Here is a 19,739-nt window from a genome sequence, read left to right as displayed (position 1 = left end):
TAAGCTCGAAATCAATAACAGAAAGGTAACAAGAAAGCTAAAATATGTTAGTCAATTAAGCAATACATTTCCAAATAAACCATGGGTCAAAGCAATTATATTAAAATTTAAACATTTTGAATTAAATGATGATGAAGATACAACATACCAAAATTGTGGGATGCAGCAAAAGCAATGCTTAGAAAGAAATTCATAGACTTAAATGGATATATTAGAAAAAGATGGGGCTTCCCTGGTGGCGCAGTGGTTGAGAGTCCGCCTGTCGATGCAGGGGACACGGGTTCATGCCCCGGTCCGGGAAGATCCCACATGCCATGGAGCGGCTGGGCCTGAGAGCCATGGCCGCTGAGCCTGTGCGTCCGGAGCCTGTGCTCCGCAACGGGAGACGCCACAACAGTGAGAGGCCCGTGTACCGCAAAAAAAAAATAGAAAAAGATGAAAGATTAATAAATCAATGAGCTGAGCATCTGTATCAAAAAGCTAAAATAAAACAGTATACCAAATCTGAAAAAAGGAAGAAAATAACATAGGTTAGACCAGAATTGAGGAAAAAATTTTTTAAATACAATAAAGAAAGCCAAAAGTTAGACTTTTGGAAGAAAAAGGATTAATAAAATAGATAAAACACCAGGAATGTTTCAGAAATTGGACTTTATTATAAATTTTTAAAAATTTTCTGGTCACCAAAAGATACAATTATGGGAGTCAAAAAGCAAAACACAAAGCAGAAAAAGACAACTGTAATACATATGTCCAACAAAAAAACTGTATTCAGAATATATAAAAAACCCTTGTCAGTCAATGAGAAAAGGACTGACAAAACAATAGAAAAGTGTGCAAAAAACTTAAACAGAAACTCCACAAAGGAGGATATCCAAATAACCAACAAGCATATGAAAAGGTACTCAACATCATCAGTCGTCAGGAAAATGCAAATTAAAACAATAATGTGATACTACAAGTACCGCTAGAGTGGCTAAAATTGGGGGGGGAGGGGGAAAGAAAATTAAAGCTGGCGGTACCAAGTATAAGCGATGATGTGGACAACAAGAATTTTCATACATTATAGTGAGAGCACAGACCTACAACTGCTTTGGGAAACAGTTGGGCAGAATCTACAAATGCTGAATATATACCTTAAGACCCAGAAATTTCACTCTAAAGTAAATACCCAAGAGAAATGCACAACTGTGAACATCAAAAGACATGCTAGAACATTCATGGCAATTTTATTTATAATACAGCCAAAAACTGGGGAAAACCCACAAAATTATAGTCAACAAAAGAAAGGAAAAATATATTCTAGTATATTCATGCAACAAAAAAATGAAAAGAACGACAGCTACATACAACAACCAAAAAGAATCTCACAGACACAAAGCGAAGACAAAGAAGCCAGGTACAAAAGCATATATACTCAGATTGTATTATATAAAATTCAAATATTCATCTATGGGATGAAAGTCAAAATAGTGTATGATCTGACTTATATGTGGCATCTAAAAAAGCCAAACTCACAGAAACAAGGAGTAGATTGGTGGCTGCCAGGGGCTGGGAGAAATGGGGAGATGCTGGTTAAAGGATACAAACTTCCAGTTGTAAGATGAAAAAATTCCAGGTATCTAAATGGACAGCATGGTGACGACAGTTAACAATATTGTATTATATACTTGAAAGCTGCTAAGAGAATAGATTTTAAAAAGTCTTCACCTAACACACAAAGGGTTAATTATGTGAGGGGATAGATGTATTAACTCGCCTTACTCTGGTAAATAAGGGTAGCAAATATTTCAAATATCACGTTGTACATCTTAAACTTATACAATATCCTATGTCAACTATAACTCAAATAGGCTGGAAAAAATAGTGATTCCTTTGGGGTAGTTAGGACTGACTGAGGGGACACAGAGATTATTATGGAGTGCTGGTAACCTTCTATACCTTGATTTATGGGGAAGGTTATGTGTACATTCAATTTGTAAAAAATCCTTGAGCCATATAATCTTCGCTTGATTGTATGTTTTTTTCTCAAAATTTTTTAAAGTTTACAAAGTAAGCAATACAATCAGAGCAGAGAACCTGGGGTACTCCAATGAATGATACACACATACACTTCTCTTAAAGAAAGAGGTAGTAGGAATAGCCTCTATGTATCAAGCTAAACCTTCTCTGACAGAAACTGAATTTAAAGTTCAATTACCCAGCATTCACCTTAAGTGAAGGAAAATAAAGAAGTGGATATCTGAAGATGAAGCTTAGTCTATTACTGTGATACATTACCCTCCACAGGCTTGATATGGATTCAACTGGCTAATTCCCACTGCCAGAATAAATCTTTTAACAAGTGCTCAAGTCAAGATGAATCCTCAGCAAATGTGTTTTGACCTCTGTAGCGCACCTAGATCTTTCTTCCTTAAAGATTATACATTTTTAAAGCTTGTATCATTTAATTGCACACCAAATTAGAAGAAAAAAATAATCTTTACTCTGTCTTACACTTTTACACTAAAGTAGTTTGACCCACCCTGGTACAAGCCTGATATAACTCTAAGATTTTTTTAATTATAAATTGTTTTTCATCTTTTTTCAATAATAATACCTATTCTTTAAAATTAATGTAATTCCAAACATACTCAACAAGATCAACATCTTAATATTTTGATCATATGCATGTGGTTTATGCACTTAAGCTTAATCCAATAGAAAACTTTTCAAATACGTAGATTTACTTAACAAAAACTGCTACAAAATACTGAAATATTAACTTCTTAGGTTTTATCTATCCCTTCTGTGTTGTTAACTGAAAAGGAAGTTAACATTATTAGCTCTATTTTCATGGCTAACATCAATCTTTCCAGAAGTACTTGTATTATTGTCTACAAAAATGACTGCTTAGGATCAAACTGAATTTCCCAAAGCATTTCTGTATAGATTGTCCAAACCTAATTTGTGGTCCTGTTATTTTGACTTATTCTGAATTCAGAGTATAGCAATGAGAATAAAACAACCCAAATGCTTACATACATTTGATGAATACTGTATTTCTATCACTTAAAAGCTAAAATATGCATTATCTTGAATTAAACAAGAAAAATGACCACTGCTTTTGCAACCCTAGTTTTGGTAGATTTTCAACAAATTTATAAACATATATTGCTAGTTCACTTTCCCAATTTTTGGTTTGTTTGTTACTCCCTCAACATAATGGAAAAATAAGAAGCAAGGCACTCTCTGGGGAATCTGCCATAACAGGTGCACCTCATAGAAATGCAGACTTTTTTTTTTTTTTTTTAATCTGCACCTTGTCTTTTCTTCTTGTAGAGCAAGAAAAGTGCTTATTTTCTTGTGAATTTACAAAAATGCTGTAAAACACTCTCTGGAACTGATCCCAAATATGAAATGCAAAGAGGGATAGGATGCTGAGAGTATTCAATGAAATACAGCACCTAAAATGGTAGCAATAACAGGAAAAAAAATCTTATACATAATAGAGCTCCATTTCAAGTTTGGAACCAAGAGATGCCTCTTTTTCCATAAATCATTCAGTGAAACACTGAATAGAGCACAACTCTGATGCATTATTGAACAGGCAAACCCCCTTGCACAGTAATTGATGGTGGCACTCTTGATTTAATGATCCTTATTTTTAAAGCTAATTAAAGAAATTGAGTTGCATGTTCAAAGCATATTAGCTTAATGTGACCAGACTATTTTGGACATAAAGTAGCTCACAGTTCCTGAGCTAAACAAGATACAAAATGCAACAGCAAGTTATAAGGGCAGGGAGGGGGGTTCAGATGAAACAAGTATAATTTTACATTTTCTATGAGACCTATCTTTAGTTCATTCAAATACTTATTCAGCACCTGAAATGTCCGAGACATTGGGCTCTAGGGGATGGGATGGTAATTAAAGCGGTGTCTGTGGTAGACTGTGAAAGAAAAGGCAACAAATTATTTTCAGCTCCTCTCAGCAAGAACAAGTCTATTTCCCCACCTTTGAATCAAATAAAAACGTTCTTGATGAAGTAGTAAAAATTATTAATTTTATTCGATATTGACTCTTGCATGCACATCCTTTTAATACTGTTAAAAATGGTAAGTAAGTATAAAGTACTTCTGCTATACAAAAAAATACAATTGTCAGAAGAGAAGCACTATTGTTTGAGTTGCAAACTAAACTATGCTATTTTTTTCATGGGTACCATATTACTTGAAAAAAATGACTTAAAACCAAAAATGATTATACAGGCTTGGGTATATGGCAGACAATTTCTCAAAAATAAACAAAGTATGCTTGTCACTTCAAGGAAAACAACTGACAGTAATTGTTGCCAGTAGTAAAATTTGAGCTTTCAAGTAAAAATGAGAATTTTGAAAAATTTGCATCTGCCTTCCTGAGCTTGACACTTTGCCATAATTTAAAGACTCCATTGATAAGATCAGAAGCAATATTAGCCAAGTGTAACTTTCTGATACTATATAGTGAAATGTGAAATGTAATTTTTCTGTTTTTCAAATTTTCCAGATGACCAATATAATATAAAATTCTGCATGGATAATAAAAGTAAAAATTCAAAGCACAAGACAGATTTTACTGTAACAGAGTACAAAATGTTCACTGTTCTGGTTTCAGATTCCACGTTGTAACTAACCTTTAAGAAACTACCAAGAGTTTTGGTGTCCTATTGAAGGAGGATATCCACAACCATCTGAAAAGGCTATATATACCCCTCCCCTTTTCCAGCTACATACTGATACTTGCATGAGGCCTGATTTTCTCATATACATCAACTAAAACAAAAAATGCAAACAGATCAAAGGCAGAAGCAGACATGAGAAGCCACTGTCTTCTACTGAGCCACGTTAAAGAGATGTGCAAAAATATAAAACAATGCCACTCTTCTCGCTAATTTTTAAAGGTAATCGGTGTATTACTGTTTTTAATATAATAAGTAAATATTTACAATAGTTCTCAATTTTAATTTCTAACCTGATAAATACTGGTGGATAAAACCATAAAAACAGAAGCTCTTTGAGGTGCTTGGTAATTTTTAACAATGTAATGGGGTCATGAGGCCAAACTGAGAGTTGCTGCCTTAGAACATAAAATCTCAATAGGAGGAGGAAGCAATAAGCAGAGAACTGATATTTATTGAGTGCTTGGTAAGCACTGGGCTTATGCCTTAGTTTTAAAATCCATGTTATTTAGTTCCCATTTTACAACTAAAGGAGGGGAAAAAAAGGGGCTCAGTCAAGATAAATATATATTTTTTCATTTTAAGAAATCAACTCTGGCTTAAGATCATTTACTTATAAATATCAGTGCCAGAATACAAATCTGGATTGTGTCTGTCTCCAAACAAGACAACACTACAATACTGCCAGCACCTGAGATCAGATCATCAAAACGAAGGCCTCTAGATCACCAGGAAATCCTTAAATTATGTTCATTATACTGTTTAGGACAGTGAAACAAAAGACAACAGAGCTCTATGATTAAGACCTGGGCTCTGGAGTCAGCGTGCCTGCATTCAGATACTGACTCACTCCCCCACTTAACCTCTCTGTGTCTCCGTTTCCCCAGCTGCAAAATGAGGAAAATATTATCCTGTGCTTTACAGTATTGTTATAATGATGAAACAGGTAAATCTACGTGGAATAGCTCCTGGCACACAGTAGGAATTCCATACGTGTTAACTGCTATGATGATGATGAATGATGAGTGACATATCTTTTTCAATATGGTTCCTACGAGAAAAATGAGGTGTCTTCAAAGTAACTTCAGTTATTTGGCTAGTTTATTTATGTTAAAAACTCGTTCTCTAGCAAGGAAAGTTATTAATGCACAAAACTTCTAAATATTCAACAACATTCACATACTCATTAATTAAGCAATCATTTATTGAGTTTGAGCAAAGTGTCATGTTAGGGACAAGGTATGCAAAGGTGAACATGGCATGGATTTTATCCCAAAAGTAGTAAATGGACTCCAAACAAACGTCCAAACAAATGAATTCTACAACTCCTGTTTACGCTTGTTAAGAACAAATGGCGAGTGGCGCACAGCATATACACCACTAGTCTAGGCATGTGTGTTGATGTGTATTTGCAGAATGTCTTTCCTTTATTTAAATCTCAACACTTCTGTGCTTTCTTAACAAAATTTCCAAGGGAAAAAAATTTACAGAATGTAACTTGACCAAAAATAATATTCTTATCAAAGTATGCTGAAATTTTCTACATCAAAGGGGTAAAGGTATCAAAATTAAGTAACTTTATCTTTTTCAAATGCCATCAGAAATTTTAAATCTGGACAAATGACATGTTAGAATGTTTGCAGTGTTTTTTCTATGTCCCACATTTCCAGAAGATAAAACTGATTCACTGTTCACACTCTGCTTAGAGAAAAATAAAAATAAAACCTTCTAGACAAGTATAAATATATGGAAATGGGCATATGAAGACTGATGTTACTTTGCCATGCTGTCTCTCCATTCCACTATTACCTTTACCCAGTTCATTTACTTTAAAACCTAGCATAATTATAAACAAAAGCAGAATGAAACTTCTGATTTATATTAAAAAGGCCCTCTGATTAAAATCTGGTGGGAGAATTTGAGGGAAATGGCAAATCTTAATGAATTTGAATTTACAAAAGATTTAATTTGAATTCATTTCTCTTTAGGAATGCTATTAACTGTTTTTTCAACTTATTTGCTCCTTTAAATTACAGAACTAGGATTTAGAAACAGTGTAAATTAGAAGTTAAAAAAAAGCATTGGCTTCAGGGTCAGACAGACCTGGATTCTTCCCCTAAATCTACCAATGAATAATTGTGTGGTCCAGATTAAGTTATATAACCTCTCTAAACCCCAATTTCCTCACTGGACAAAATGGGGATAAAACCCATCTCAAAAAGCTGATGGACTGGTTAAATGAGACAAAGTCCACAGCACACAATGGCTTCCTAAAAGTAATTGTTCTTGTTGCTGTTGCTATATTTCAAATGCAAATCAACCTCTATTGTTCTAAATTCTTGGGTTATAAAACTGATTTACATTATACCCAGTAAATTTCACATTTTTTCCCTCTTCTCCAAAGACCATTTAACTTTGTCACAAAAACACCATACAATTAGCACCATTTGCTGTTTTAGACACACATGCATACCCAATAGCAAGATGGTGTTGCATTTTAATCCAGCACTGTATAAAAAGCTTGAACACTGCCTTCTTGCCCAGGATAAAACAAGAATTTTAGTCCCTTCAAAGGCTCTATATTTACAAACTTTTAGTTAAAGGAACAAACATTTAAAAGCTGTTATTGTACCAAAAATAAAGTATTTGAAATTCCTACAGTAAATAAACTTTATGGTAAATGTAAAAACATGAGACTCAACTCCTCCTCTCATAACTTCTCCTAGATAACGTACATTGAAGTCTCAAGAAACAGACACTTTCCTGTTAGGCGGCTGCAATGCTCTCTCATAAAAGCAAAACCGTTTCAGGGGTAAGAAAAATAGTTTTTTCATTTTCACAGTCAACATCAACTGGGAAGAATTCCAGTCGATTTCTCATACTTCCTGTTAATGGTCGGTTGAGGCGTATCTTCTTTCTCTCCATTCCCCTTCCACCATACCCAGTCATAATTTAACCTAGGCATTCTTGGGAGAGAGTAGCCATTTCCCCTTTCCTGACAGCAAGCCTACAGGTGAATTATCTTCATTTCAGTCTCAAATTAGAAACCATCCACACAAGGGTTATGTTTTCATCTTTTACATAAGTAATAAAATAAAGCTGAGGAAATACAGGCATCTCTGCTCTTTGAGACATGAATTACACAAAACAGCATCTTTTTGACGACCAAAGTCAAAACAGAGCAACCAAGTACTCAGTTATCAAAATTCTCAACTTTCCAACAACCTAAAAAACATAAATGTAAGAAAGTGTCAGAGGTGAGAATGTTACTGCTTAAAAGCAGCATACCTCAACACTTTGGCCATGAACGTGATGTATCAGTCCTACACACACAGAAGAGTGGCTCTTTGGGCAGGCCTCAGGATGGTGGTGTTTCACCCAATACCCTCTGCTTCCGTCAGATATTTGAAAGTAACCCTATGAAGTACACACTGACTACCTGTTTCTTTAGGTTCTATAAAGTGCGCTCCTGTTTTAAGACAGTATGAGAAAAAAAATACATGGGGTACATTACTTCATGTACTCTTCTGCAGAAAAGCCGTCGCTAAATTAGTGTGTATTCTTAGTGTATTTCATTCTTAGAAAGATGAAAGAAATAGTCCTTTGAAGTATAAGTCACGTGTTTTACAATTATAATTGAGGGTCTTATCCATCAAAAATGTCATTAAAACCTATACCTTTGTTTTATGCTGTGTGTTTTTACTACAACCTTTAAAATGTGGAGAAATAAAAATACGTAAATAAAATGATTGTTAAAAGACTGTATTTAATAGTGTGGTTAAAAGATCAAGTTGATACAACTTCAACTTGATACAATAAAATTTGATATAGAAAGCTGAATGCAAAAGAGCAAAGATGATAAAAACCAAACCCAAAAAAAGAAAAAAACTCAAAAAACAACAAAAAAAATCTTATCTTAATAAATCCTTTATAATCTGGCTCCAAAGTTTCCTCTCTTGCCAATAGCCTCACGTATCCTATTGCTCTGATAATACAGGTATGTATGTGACTCTGTACCAGGGTTTCTCAACCTCAGCACTGAACACACCCTAAACCCCACACTTCTTTGTTTTGAGGGGCTATCCTTTACACTGAGGATGTTCAGCAGCATCCCTGGACTCTACCCATTACGTGCCAGTAGCAATGGCCCCCACAGCCCACATGTTGCAACAATCAAAAGTGTCTCCAGATATTGCCCGATGTCCCCTGGAGAGGGAGAACGTAAAATCCCCGTTTGAGAACTGCTCTATACTCTTCTAACCACTGTTTCCACTACCTGAAATAACTTCCTCCATCTCTGCAGAAAACTCCTACTCATTTTCAAGACCTATTTTACATGTTACTTCCAGTGTGAAGTTTAGTTTTCCTCTAATCAAAGTTAGTAATTTCTTCCTCTTTCTTCCTCTTATACCACTCACATTCTTGTTTTTCTATTTAATTACATAAGACTATACATGTTCTATATTTCCCTCTAGATGGTGACAACCTCCACCTTACTTATTCATTGTGTTTTTGATTATTTTAGGTGTTCAACAAGGTTTATTAATAAATGATTATGAGCTTTCTATAAAATAACCATGAGCTCCCATAATGTTCCCATTGCCAAGGGGAAATCTGGTTCATAGAATGATGTCTCACGTTGAGCAATATATAATTATCTGGTTCTTTTTTGCCTTTGTCCTGGGAAATGGGAAATAAATTCTATACTAAATTTTAGCAACCCAAGATTCTTGGTATATCTAATTGTCTAATATTTTTATTTGATCTTTATTTAGATTTACCTTTGAATCATCTATTAGTCAGGATGCTTTGCCTTCAGGAGTTGTTCCAAATTCTTTTTGGAATGTGAACAGATAAAACTTAGGAACACAAATATAAAACCACAATTTTATACCATGAAGACCATATTTTCCAAGAATAAAAATGAAAAAGATGGACTGAATTACTGTGATCTACACTGAACAGTAATTTCCAACACTGATTCTATGTTAAATCAGCATTTCTCCAATTATTTCAAGAGATGTCATAAAATTTCCAAAGAAAAACTTGGAAATTTCCAAAGAAAAACTTGGAAAAATCTGGTTTAATCTTGTGTGTAAATACACTATGCATCTAGATGATATATATGTAAGCCAACACTTTCCTGGGAGAAAGGTTAATGAACCAGGAACCTGGAAATATCAAACAAGAACAACAACAAAATAACAACTGTCATACTCCAAAAAGGCTGGAAATCACTGACAAGGAGAAACCTCCAGAATATTCTATCCCCCCAAGGCTAGTCTTCCATATCAGCAGCTTTTGTAGCCTGCATATCCACATCATTTCTTCAATGTTGGACTTGGTCTCTGTGGCCATAACTTTTTTTAAAAATCTTAGCAATGACAATTTTTAAATATTAATTCTAACTTTTAAATATTAATTCTAACTTTCTAATGAAATTAATCATTTTAATTCACAGTCTTCCTATAAAAAACTCAGGATAAAAAGACATTTAACTTAGTGCCCATAGTTAATTCAGAAAGCAAGGCGATTAATTAATCAGGAAAGCAGCATCCACCTATATTGGAATAGAGAAACGTCATGGAATAAATATTCAAATCCAATATCCTCGTGGCTGACAAGTTTCTATTATTAAACTGCTAACATATTTATTTCCTCCACAATAGCTGGATTTTTGTCATGAATATGCATTAAGCCCTGCAGTTATTAGCCCTGATGACTAGGTGACAGTGAGGACACTACTTGAGAATTTGCATTTGACAGATCATTGACACAAAGTCACAGTTCCCTTTTTTTTCCCCCCTTCACTTAAACAGGAATCATGCAATAGGAAATGAACTGGAGCTATTAGAGATTATTCAGGTTTAATAGCACACATCCTTTTAGCTGGCATTAAAACAATACACAATGTGGCAGAGTTAAACAGAGGCATCAATTATACTCTCAGACCTGTTAATATTTTTGACAATATTTAAATAGCACATCCCTTCAGGGCATGGCTTTTTTGCCCTCTCAGTTACACACCTGTCAAGTGTTTAATTTGCCAAAGGGAAACAGTTTGATTTCTAAGGGCAGTCTTAATACGGAAGAAGCAAATTGGAAAAATTAAACATTATTGAATAGAAGTAATGGGAAGGATCTGAAGGGAAAAAAATAGTAGGCTTAATTCAACATGGCATGTCGGCATCTGTCATTAATGCAACAATATGATCATGTTCCCAATATGGTGCATATACCTTGGGCTTTTCAATTATTCCCTCCCTTTGCTTTTTAAAAGACAGAATGATGGCAGGGGAACATCAAAGGGGTCAACAGAATGATGGCAGGGGAAAATCAAAGGGGTCAACATTTCCAGTAATAATAAAAAAGATGGAAATGGTAACTTGCTCCTATTGTGCATATAAAATTATACATTTGAAAACGTAAGTTAGGTATAAGATAAAAAATAAAAGCTAGACATGCATCAGATTTGTGTAGCTACTGGATTAAAAACACAAACCAAATGTCACTCCTTAGATGCATTACTTAAATATTAAATTATAAATATCAATAAATTAGCAGTTGGTAAACTATATAGAAAATTTAAATCTAACATGATAACGTCTAGAATATTTAATGTTTAAACTTTAAAACAGAAAATATTATTTTAAGTTTTTGAAAATTTTCTCTAGTCACGCAAGGAAAAGAAATTGGTTAAGTTAACAAATGAAACTGAATTGGTAAAGAACGGAGAGTAAAGTGAAGAGTCACAAAAAATGTGGGAAATTATCAATAGTTTCAACCGACATAAAGTCATGGCATCTAGGGCATTTCTACCCTTGGGGGCAGGGGGAGATGTGAGATAAGCTGCAGGGTCAAATAAGGGAAAGGGCTGTGCCTTGGCAGCCAAGAAGCATGAGTTGTAGCTCTGGCTCTACTCTTCTAAACCACTGCTGTAATAAGCAGGGGGAAGAACAGATGGTTTCTTTGGTCCCTTTCAGTATTTGAAGGGGTGACCAATGAGCCAAAAAGTCCAAAGTCATGTAAGACACGCCTACAGAATTCACAAACATCACAGCTTACGTAGGCTTGAAATACAGTTGACCCTTGAACAACACAGAGGGTAGGGGCACGGCACCACCCCACACACAGTCGAAAATCCACGTATAACTCTGAATCCCCCAAAACTTAACTACTAAGAGCGTACTGTTAACCGGAACTCTTACCCATAACATAAACTGTCACTTAACACATATTTTGTATGTTCTATGTATTATATACTGTATTCCTACAATAAAGTAAACTAGAGAAAAGAAAATGCTATTAAGAAACGTCATAAGGAAGAGAAAGCACATCTATGTGCAGTTCTAATCCATGGTGTTCAAGGGTCAACTGTATACTAGCTTCTAACATTTAATACAATGAGATGACACTGTCCATAGACCTAGACTATGAGGCTCAATAATATTATGCTCAATAATTTCCAAAGAAATTTCAGCTGAATCATGTGGGACCCAAACAGTTTTAGAGCCCATATTCTACTTCCATTTAGAAAAGACAAAACAAGCTCAACAACAAGTAGGCCCATTTCTCTCCTCCTTTCAGCAGACATGGTAAGTATGAAAGTTATTCTCCTTACATAAGGCTGGCTAGCAGGGAAATTTCAACAGTTGCCTCACTGGACTAATGGTATTCCCTAACACACTTACTAGTACTTTTTCTTGCAACTTTTCATCTCATTCTAATCATATTTTCACATAATACAATAAGGGGAGACATCTTCACACTCTAAAAACCAGATAATTTTCCACACCATAATTACACTAATATTCATGATATTGGTTTCTCCAAAAGTGTGCCAATTCATTTTGAAAATGAGTACCTAAAACTAATCTTTTCAATAATTTACAAAGGAAACAAACACAACTACATATAATGAAACTACCTCTTTTTCTTAATTCATGGCCATAACTTTTAAAATCATTAGGTAGAAATTCACTTGAGAAAAATATTTTTAGACATTCTTCTTGATCTACTTACTTAATTTGGGGGGGGGGCTACTAAAATATCTAGATTAAGAAGTTATATGACACTAAACAAATTCTTTCTCTGTTGCTACTATTTGTTCTCTTTGCATTTGGCATATTTTGGGTTTTTTTGTTAATTGGAGCTGTTCTTTCACTGAATTATGAAACTAGTCTACAGGTTTCATTTTAAACTTTTAAGGCAGAATATTTGCTAGCAAGTCATCCATAAACCTCAGATTAATGCTGAAAACATCAGAATGAGTATTAACTTGGACTAAAGACATAATTAGACTGACTTCAAACCTTGTGAGGATAGCAACCATTTAAAAAATATTTTTTAAAAACCTGAGAAATGGTGATTAAGTAAGTTCAAAGACCATCTGACTCCAGTTTTCATTCTGTCATTGTGATATGTTTCAATTTTAATATAAATGCCAGGACTTTTTAATATTCATAATTTTTACAGGAATAAAACACTGTGTTACATTTAGAAGTCCTAATGTTTATCACCATCTGATGCTGTCATGGGAGCAATTGCTACTTACACTCTTTTCAGAAGTGAGAACTGCAATTCCTCTAACTGATGACAATGTAATTACTCCGTTTACTGTCAAAATAGAGGTGATTTCCCTTCCTCACATACATGATTACACATGCAAATCCAGGCTCATCTGAAATCATGTAAGTTTACTGAGTGTCTGAATCTGAATGAGCAAGATCACATGAACCATGAGTCCTAGTGATGATGGAAACCAAGCTACAGTCATCCACCCTAAACATATTTTCATCATCCCCTTCTCCTGCAGGAACTCATTCTTCCGTATCCACACAGCCTTCAACAGCCTTCAACACAATGTCATATCATCTACAATACACTGCAACAACTGTCACAAAAATAACTGGGGGTGGGGGGAAGCCACAGTTAATCTGAATGTCTCATTTGGAGGTTTAAATCAGTAGCCCCCAATCCCCGGGCCACGGACTGGTACCGGCCCACGGCCCATTAGGAACCGGGCTGCACAGCAGGAGGTGAGAGGAGGGTAAGCGAGGGAAGCTCCCTCTGTCGCTCCCCACTGCTCCCCATCGCTCGCATTACCGCCTGAACAATCCCCACCCCCACCCCCCGCGTCCGTGGATAAACTGTCTTCCAGGAAACCGGTCCCTGGTGCCAAAAAGGTTGGGGACCGCTGGCTTAAATGACTTCATTAACTATTCATTAACACATACAAAAATCAGCCTTTCAGAAAAACACGAGACTTTCACAAACTCTATGCAACACCACAAAGGCCTCCTGTGAGTGCACCATGTCTTACCTGGTCTTTCAGTTGCTGTACAGAAGTCTGCAGGTTCAGAATCTGGCTGAAGAGTGGGCTCTGCAACACTGACTTGAGAAGGTTCAGTTTGTCTTCATTTGCTACATCCCCGCGCTCCCGCAGCTTGGCCTGCAAGCGCTCTGCCGCCTGCAGGGCCCGATTTTTGTCTAAACCAAAGAGCAGCATTAGACAGTAACAGGATTTGAAAAACAGGCATCAAACCATGCTTATAGAAATCCTAAAGCTATTCCTTTCCAGAGGAATTGACTCAGAAAAAAAAGAAGGGTCTAAAACATGTCACTACGAATATATTCTTCAAACCTTGAAATCTCTAGTAAGAAAGTTTGACAGCAGGGAACTGGTTATAGTGTATGCTACATGCAACTAATTGTAAAGTACAGAAACTAATTCAGATGAAGCATATTTGAGTTCCAATACCAGGTATTTCATCTCTAATGAAAACCAAACACTGTCATCTTGTAAATGCTGACATTTCCACTTTTTTAAAAAACTTATATGTAAGAAAAATTAGAAGTATAGCTAATAAGTGGAGGTGAATAATGTTACTGATGAGTTATAACATCCAAATATGACAATTTCATATATTAAGGGGCAAAGCATTGTGTATTTGTGAATTTACTTGAAAATACATCACAATAATGCATATCCCTTCAAAAACACAATTTTTTAGTATTTTAAATGTCTTACCCCCAAAGTAAGATATTTATTTGCCAAAGTAAATGTCTTGAATTAGCATATCCTTAATAATCCTAGCATCTTGCAAGCATGATTCTACCAGATAGTGAGTTTCTACCACATATAACAGTTAAAAATATCTCCCCAAACCCTACTCTTGCTCTCTTTCTCTCCCTTACTTGTAAGTGAAGCCACATTAGTTTTTTAAAAAAATGGAGACTGCTCAGATATATGTCCTAACAGATTCATGATGGTAACAAGTGCGTCTATTAAAATATATTTGCCATATCATAGTAATCGAAAAGAGTGAGAATTATCACCAGAGTCATTTTCGATAGCACCAAATGTAGAATTATGCAGGAATGGGGAAATTAAAACATGAATCCATGTCGACATGAGTTCACAAACACAAATTTAAAGAAACAATATTTACTCATATAGTAGGTCCCCTATACATTAACCTTCAAGTTGTGAACTTTCAAAGAATGCGAACGTGCATCTGGTTCCAGCAAGGAACCAGAACCTGTGCCATCAACGTCAGGCGTGAGTGAAACTGCAGACTGCCCTCCATCCCCTATTGCTGTGATCCTTCAGCTCCACCATCTCCCACCTCCTCTCCCTCCTCCAGTCAGTGACTCTTCTTGCCTGTTCACTCGATGCCAGCAGTTGTACGCCAGCTGTTGTACTGTACGACTGTACTTTTCAAGATACTATAATGTAAGACTAAAAATGTTTTCTTTATTTTCTGTGTTTGCTTGTTTTTTACGTATTATATGTGTGAAACGTATTATAAACCTATTACAGTACAGTACTATGTAGCCGATTGTGTTAGTTGGGTACCTAGGCTAGCTTTGTTGGACAACAAATTGGATTTACAAACCTGCTCTCGTAACGGAACTCGTCCGGATGTAGGGGACTTACTGTATGCAGAATTTAAAAGCAAATAATAGTGAAGATATGCATGAGAATTTTATTCTGGGTCATATTTCCCATGGTATCTCAGAATACAAATCTAGTATTAATTCCCATGTCAATTCTTGAAAAGTATACAACTCAGTAATAACTTACAGAATGAAGATTATAAGGTAATGGTTTATATAATTCTGTATTTCCTCTTTGCTGTCCACTTTCTTATGAGGAACTTTCCTATGTGGACTGGTAGTCTTTATGATTTGTGACTTTAGTATAAAATAAGTGATGCAGGAAATGTACACCCATGCATTCTTATTAGGGGCATAGTACCAGGAACAAAAGTCAAAGTAATGATCCCCATGATCACAAGAACAGCTCCTTCTCCTTTCCTGCCACCCACTCTCCCCACCCTTCCCTCAAAACCTGCAGGTGTCAAGCCACCAGCCATGATCATCAAGGCACCAAAGTGAAATCCAGATACCTTCCAATAATCATACCCAAAGAGTTCCCTGGAAAAGGTGAGGACTGCAGTGCCCGACGAGGGACGATGAGGGACTGGGTACCATACCTGATATACCTGAAACTAGTTCTATAAACTAGCTTCTCTAAAACTAAAGAGCAGTGTGAAAAAAAGATTAACACATGAGTCTAGAAAATTTGGATATTTCAACCTAAATTATCTCATGTAGAAATTAAACTGCCTTAAATTGTCACTCGAGTTTGTCAACCTAAGTGTTTGTTACTGTTATTTTTACCAACTTAAAAGCAAAGCTCAGTAGTATTTCACCTGCCAAGAATAAATTAAAAATAAGACATAGGCAATGATCTTTCAGTATTAAAAAAATTGTTAAAACTTTTGGTGCTATCCAGAAACAAACATTAACCAGAACTGGTTTCATAAATCAGAATTGGGTTTACATTAAGTTTTAATAAAACCCATAATTGGTAGAACATTTCATATACTCTCAACTTTTGCTTATAAATGATGTGGTTTTGATAACACTTCATATGAAATCATCCAAATATAGAAACACATTACCCTAGTACAATGCTAGTGGATAAAAAAAAATTTTTACTAAGTTAATATAGAATCCAGATATGCAGAACACACCATATTTCAAAGATCCCAATGGAAGGAGTTTCAATTATTATCAAAATGGTCAGGAAGAAACAGGTCTTACCTATAGTTTCTAACATTTTTCCCAAGTTCAGTGTCCTTCTCTACAATGATTATAAACAGCAACTACAAGGAACTCTAGGGAGAAAAGAAAATGGAATGGTTATGTTTTACAACTTTAAAATTATATTCTAAAACGAAATACTCTAAAAAGCACTTGATACTACTATGATTCCTTTGACTATTAAAATCTTGTTGAGGTAACTTAAGATAGTTTTCTTTATAGGCAAAAAAAGTAATCATTTTAGGATTTATTCAAAATTATCTTATATTTGCAGATAATACTTGTATAATAAGGTAAAAGGCATAAAATCTGTTTTAAATAAGATAGTAGAAGTATCCAAAATATTTCCTTAAGAGCTTCTCAACAGACCACTATAACCTTGGATTCACTTACAGATCCTTACCCATAGAGGAAGGCATTTACTTGGCTCCGCATGAGAAATTTCGTAGGCAAAAAAAAAATAAAATGTGAAAAATAGAATAGGGCTTCCCTGGTGGCGCAGTGGTTGAGAGTCCGCCTGCTGATGCAGGGGACACGGGTTCGTGCCCCGGTCCGGAAAGATCCCACTTGCTGCGGAGCGGCTGGGCCCGTGAGCCATGGCCGCTGAGCCTGCGCGTCCGGAGCCTGTGCTCCACAACGGGAGAGGCCACAACAGTGAGAGGCCCGTGTATCGCAAAAAAAAAAAAAAAAAAAAAAAGCATATATGATCCTGCCCTTGAATGCTCAGTCTTAACTGGGAAGATGATTCAGACACACCAATTAAGAAATGAATTGTAACACTCGAGCAGTAAGTGAATCAATGCAAGATAACATATTAAATCACGGACGAAAAGCTGAATAAAAGAGAGCACAACATTAAAAAGATTTTTTAAGTTTTCAAAATACCCTCCTGTCAATAATCTCTCTTATTCCCACTCAAAAAAATCTTCTCAACTCCTTCAACCCACACAGATTTCATCTTTCTCTGATAATACTCATCTAGGCTACTTAAAGTACCAGATACAGATCTCCACTGACAATATCCACACCACTAACCCATCTTTAACCTTTGCTGTCCAGCAGTTTTGCCCAACTGATTCCAAGTTACATCTATCCTTTGCCTTGCAGAAAACCCTGAGTCATTGGGAAGTCAGTGGGTCATTTCTTCAATGCAGAAAAGGAATCCACAACCAGACATCCTCACTTTTCATCTGGAAGATGAGACAGTGGATTTCTCTGAGAAGGGACAAGTTGCCCCCTGTAATCTCTTTAAGAGAGAATGCATTTGGGAAAAAAGGAAGAATGTGACGTACACAAGCAGATGCACAGACCATCAATGCCTGCAGTCAGCTCTGTGTAATAACTGAGAACACTACTTATTGGCTTTCCTTAACCCAGTTTAGAATATAACGATTTAAAATAACTCCACTTCAAATAGTCAAACAGCTCAACCACTGGCACTTGTTTTAGAAAGTGCCCTGGTGTCAAGAAAAGAGGGCACTAACCTGGAATTGAAACCTCAAGAGTGGTGCGACCTCGAGCAAGGGGCCTATCATCTGAACCTTAGTTTCCCAGAAAACTGGGTATGTAATGATAAATGAGATTAGAAATATATATATACCAATTTCCAGCTCAGTGCAAAACTCCTAATTCTAAAATATATATTTACAATTAATGCTGAGCCCATGTATTGAATAGATTAGCATTCCAATGCCAGGTCTTGCATAGTTTTATGGGGGAAAATATAGGGAGATCTTTAAAATAGTTATATTTTTTATTCTTATTTACAAGGAGAATATAATAGTCCTTCATAAAAGAGAATATTATTAGGTCCCCTCTAAAAAAATTATTAACTTTTGACAGAAAAATAAAAGGAAAGATACCCCAACAGAAGGAAGCCCAGGTCTACAAAGGTGTATTTAATGCAACCGCCCAAGAGGAAGCATGATAGCAGTGAAAGGGCATGGACGAGGGAGTCTGATGACCTGAGTTAAAATTTCAGCTTGACCATTTACTAGCTATACACCCTTGTTAAGTCACCCATCTATCTCTTCTGAACTTGGTATTCATAAAGTTTTGAAAGGGTAAAATTATATGCATGAGTGCTTGGTATACACAATAAAATTTAGTTCTATCCTCTTTCCCCTATGAAAAATTAACTCAGAAAGATAAACAGTATTCATGACTTGGCGAGGGAGGGGGACAGGCCTATGGATTTAGAGACCCACTGATTTATGAGGATTCTGCAGATAAAGCACATAATAAGCAGTTCCCAACTGAGAACAACACTGGTGTCCTAAAGTTCACCTACAAGTCAGGTCTGTGGAAGCAGAATTACTTTTTTTTTTCCAGAGAAACCCTTACCATAAAGGTTTTTTTTTTTTTTTAAGATGTTGGGGGAAGGAGTTTATTAATTTTTATTTATTTTTGCTGTGTTGGGTCTTCGTTGCTGTGTGAGGGCTTTCTCTAGTTGTGGCAAGCGGGGGCCACTCTTCATCGCGGTGCGCGGGCCCCTCACTATCTCGGCCTCTCTTGTTGCCGAGCACAGGCTCCAGACGCGCAGGCTCAGTAGTTGGGGCTCACGTGCCTAGTTGCTCTGCGGCATGTGGGATCCTCCCAGACCAGGGCTCGAATCCGTGTCTCCTGCATTAGCAGGCAGATTCTCAACCACTGCACCACCAGGGAAGCCCCATAAAGGTTTTTTTTTTAAAAAAATTTAAAAAGCTCAATTCAGCTGCAAGTCACTGACATTAGTTTCCAGATGACAGCTCCATTCCTCTGGATTTCAGTATTCAAAAGTTAGTTTCACAGTTTGTCTTCTCTGCTCTGATGTCCCTCAAATAAATAGATAACTATTCTGATTTCACCAGGACAGAGACAAGAAATTGAAAAAAATGTTCCTTTCTATGCCCTATACTCCAATGGCAAGTATTCAGTTTTAAGTGTAAAA

The 19,739-nt window shown here is 36.0% G+C and overlaps 1 protein-coding gene across 6 annotated transcripts in view; it reads right to left on the bottom strand.

Moving 5' to 3' along the window:
* Positions 1-19,739, bottom strand: part of MPDZ (multiple PDZ domain crumbs cell polarity complex component) — a 166,650-nt gene that overhangs the window by 115,640 nt on the left and 31,271 nt on the right. For all 6 annotated transcript variants that reach the window (XM_049710912.1, XM_049710914.1, XM_033439782.2 and 3 more), the window contains exons 2-3: positions 16,811-16,884; positions 14,022-14,188 (exon numbers count right to left, since the gene is read on the bottom strand). In XM_049710912.1, the coding sequence (XP_049566869.1) occupies positions 14,022-14,188; positions 16,811-16,826 (183 nt within the window). In that variant the 5' untranslated portion in view covers positions 16,827-16,884. The remainder of the gene's footprint in view (positions 1-14,021; positions 14,189-16,810; positions 16,885-19,739) is intronic.

Source organism: Orcinus orca, chromosome 6, assembly GCF_937001465.1.
Source record: "Orcinus orca chromosome 6, mOrcOrc1.1, whole genome shotgun sequence".
Lineage (NCBI taxonomy): Eukaryota > Metazoa > Chordata > Mammalia > Artiodactyla > Delphinidae > Orcinus > Orcinus orca.
Note: the sequence above shows the minus strand (reverse complement) of the source record. Positions and strands in the feature narration are given on the sequence as shown.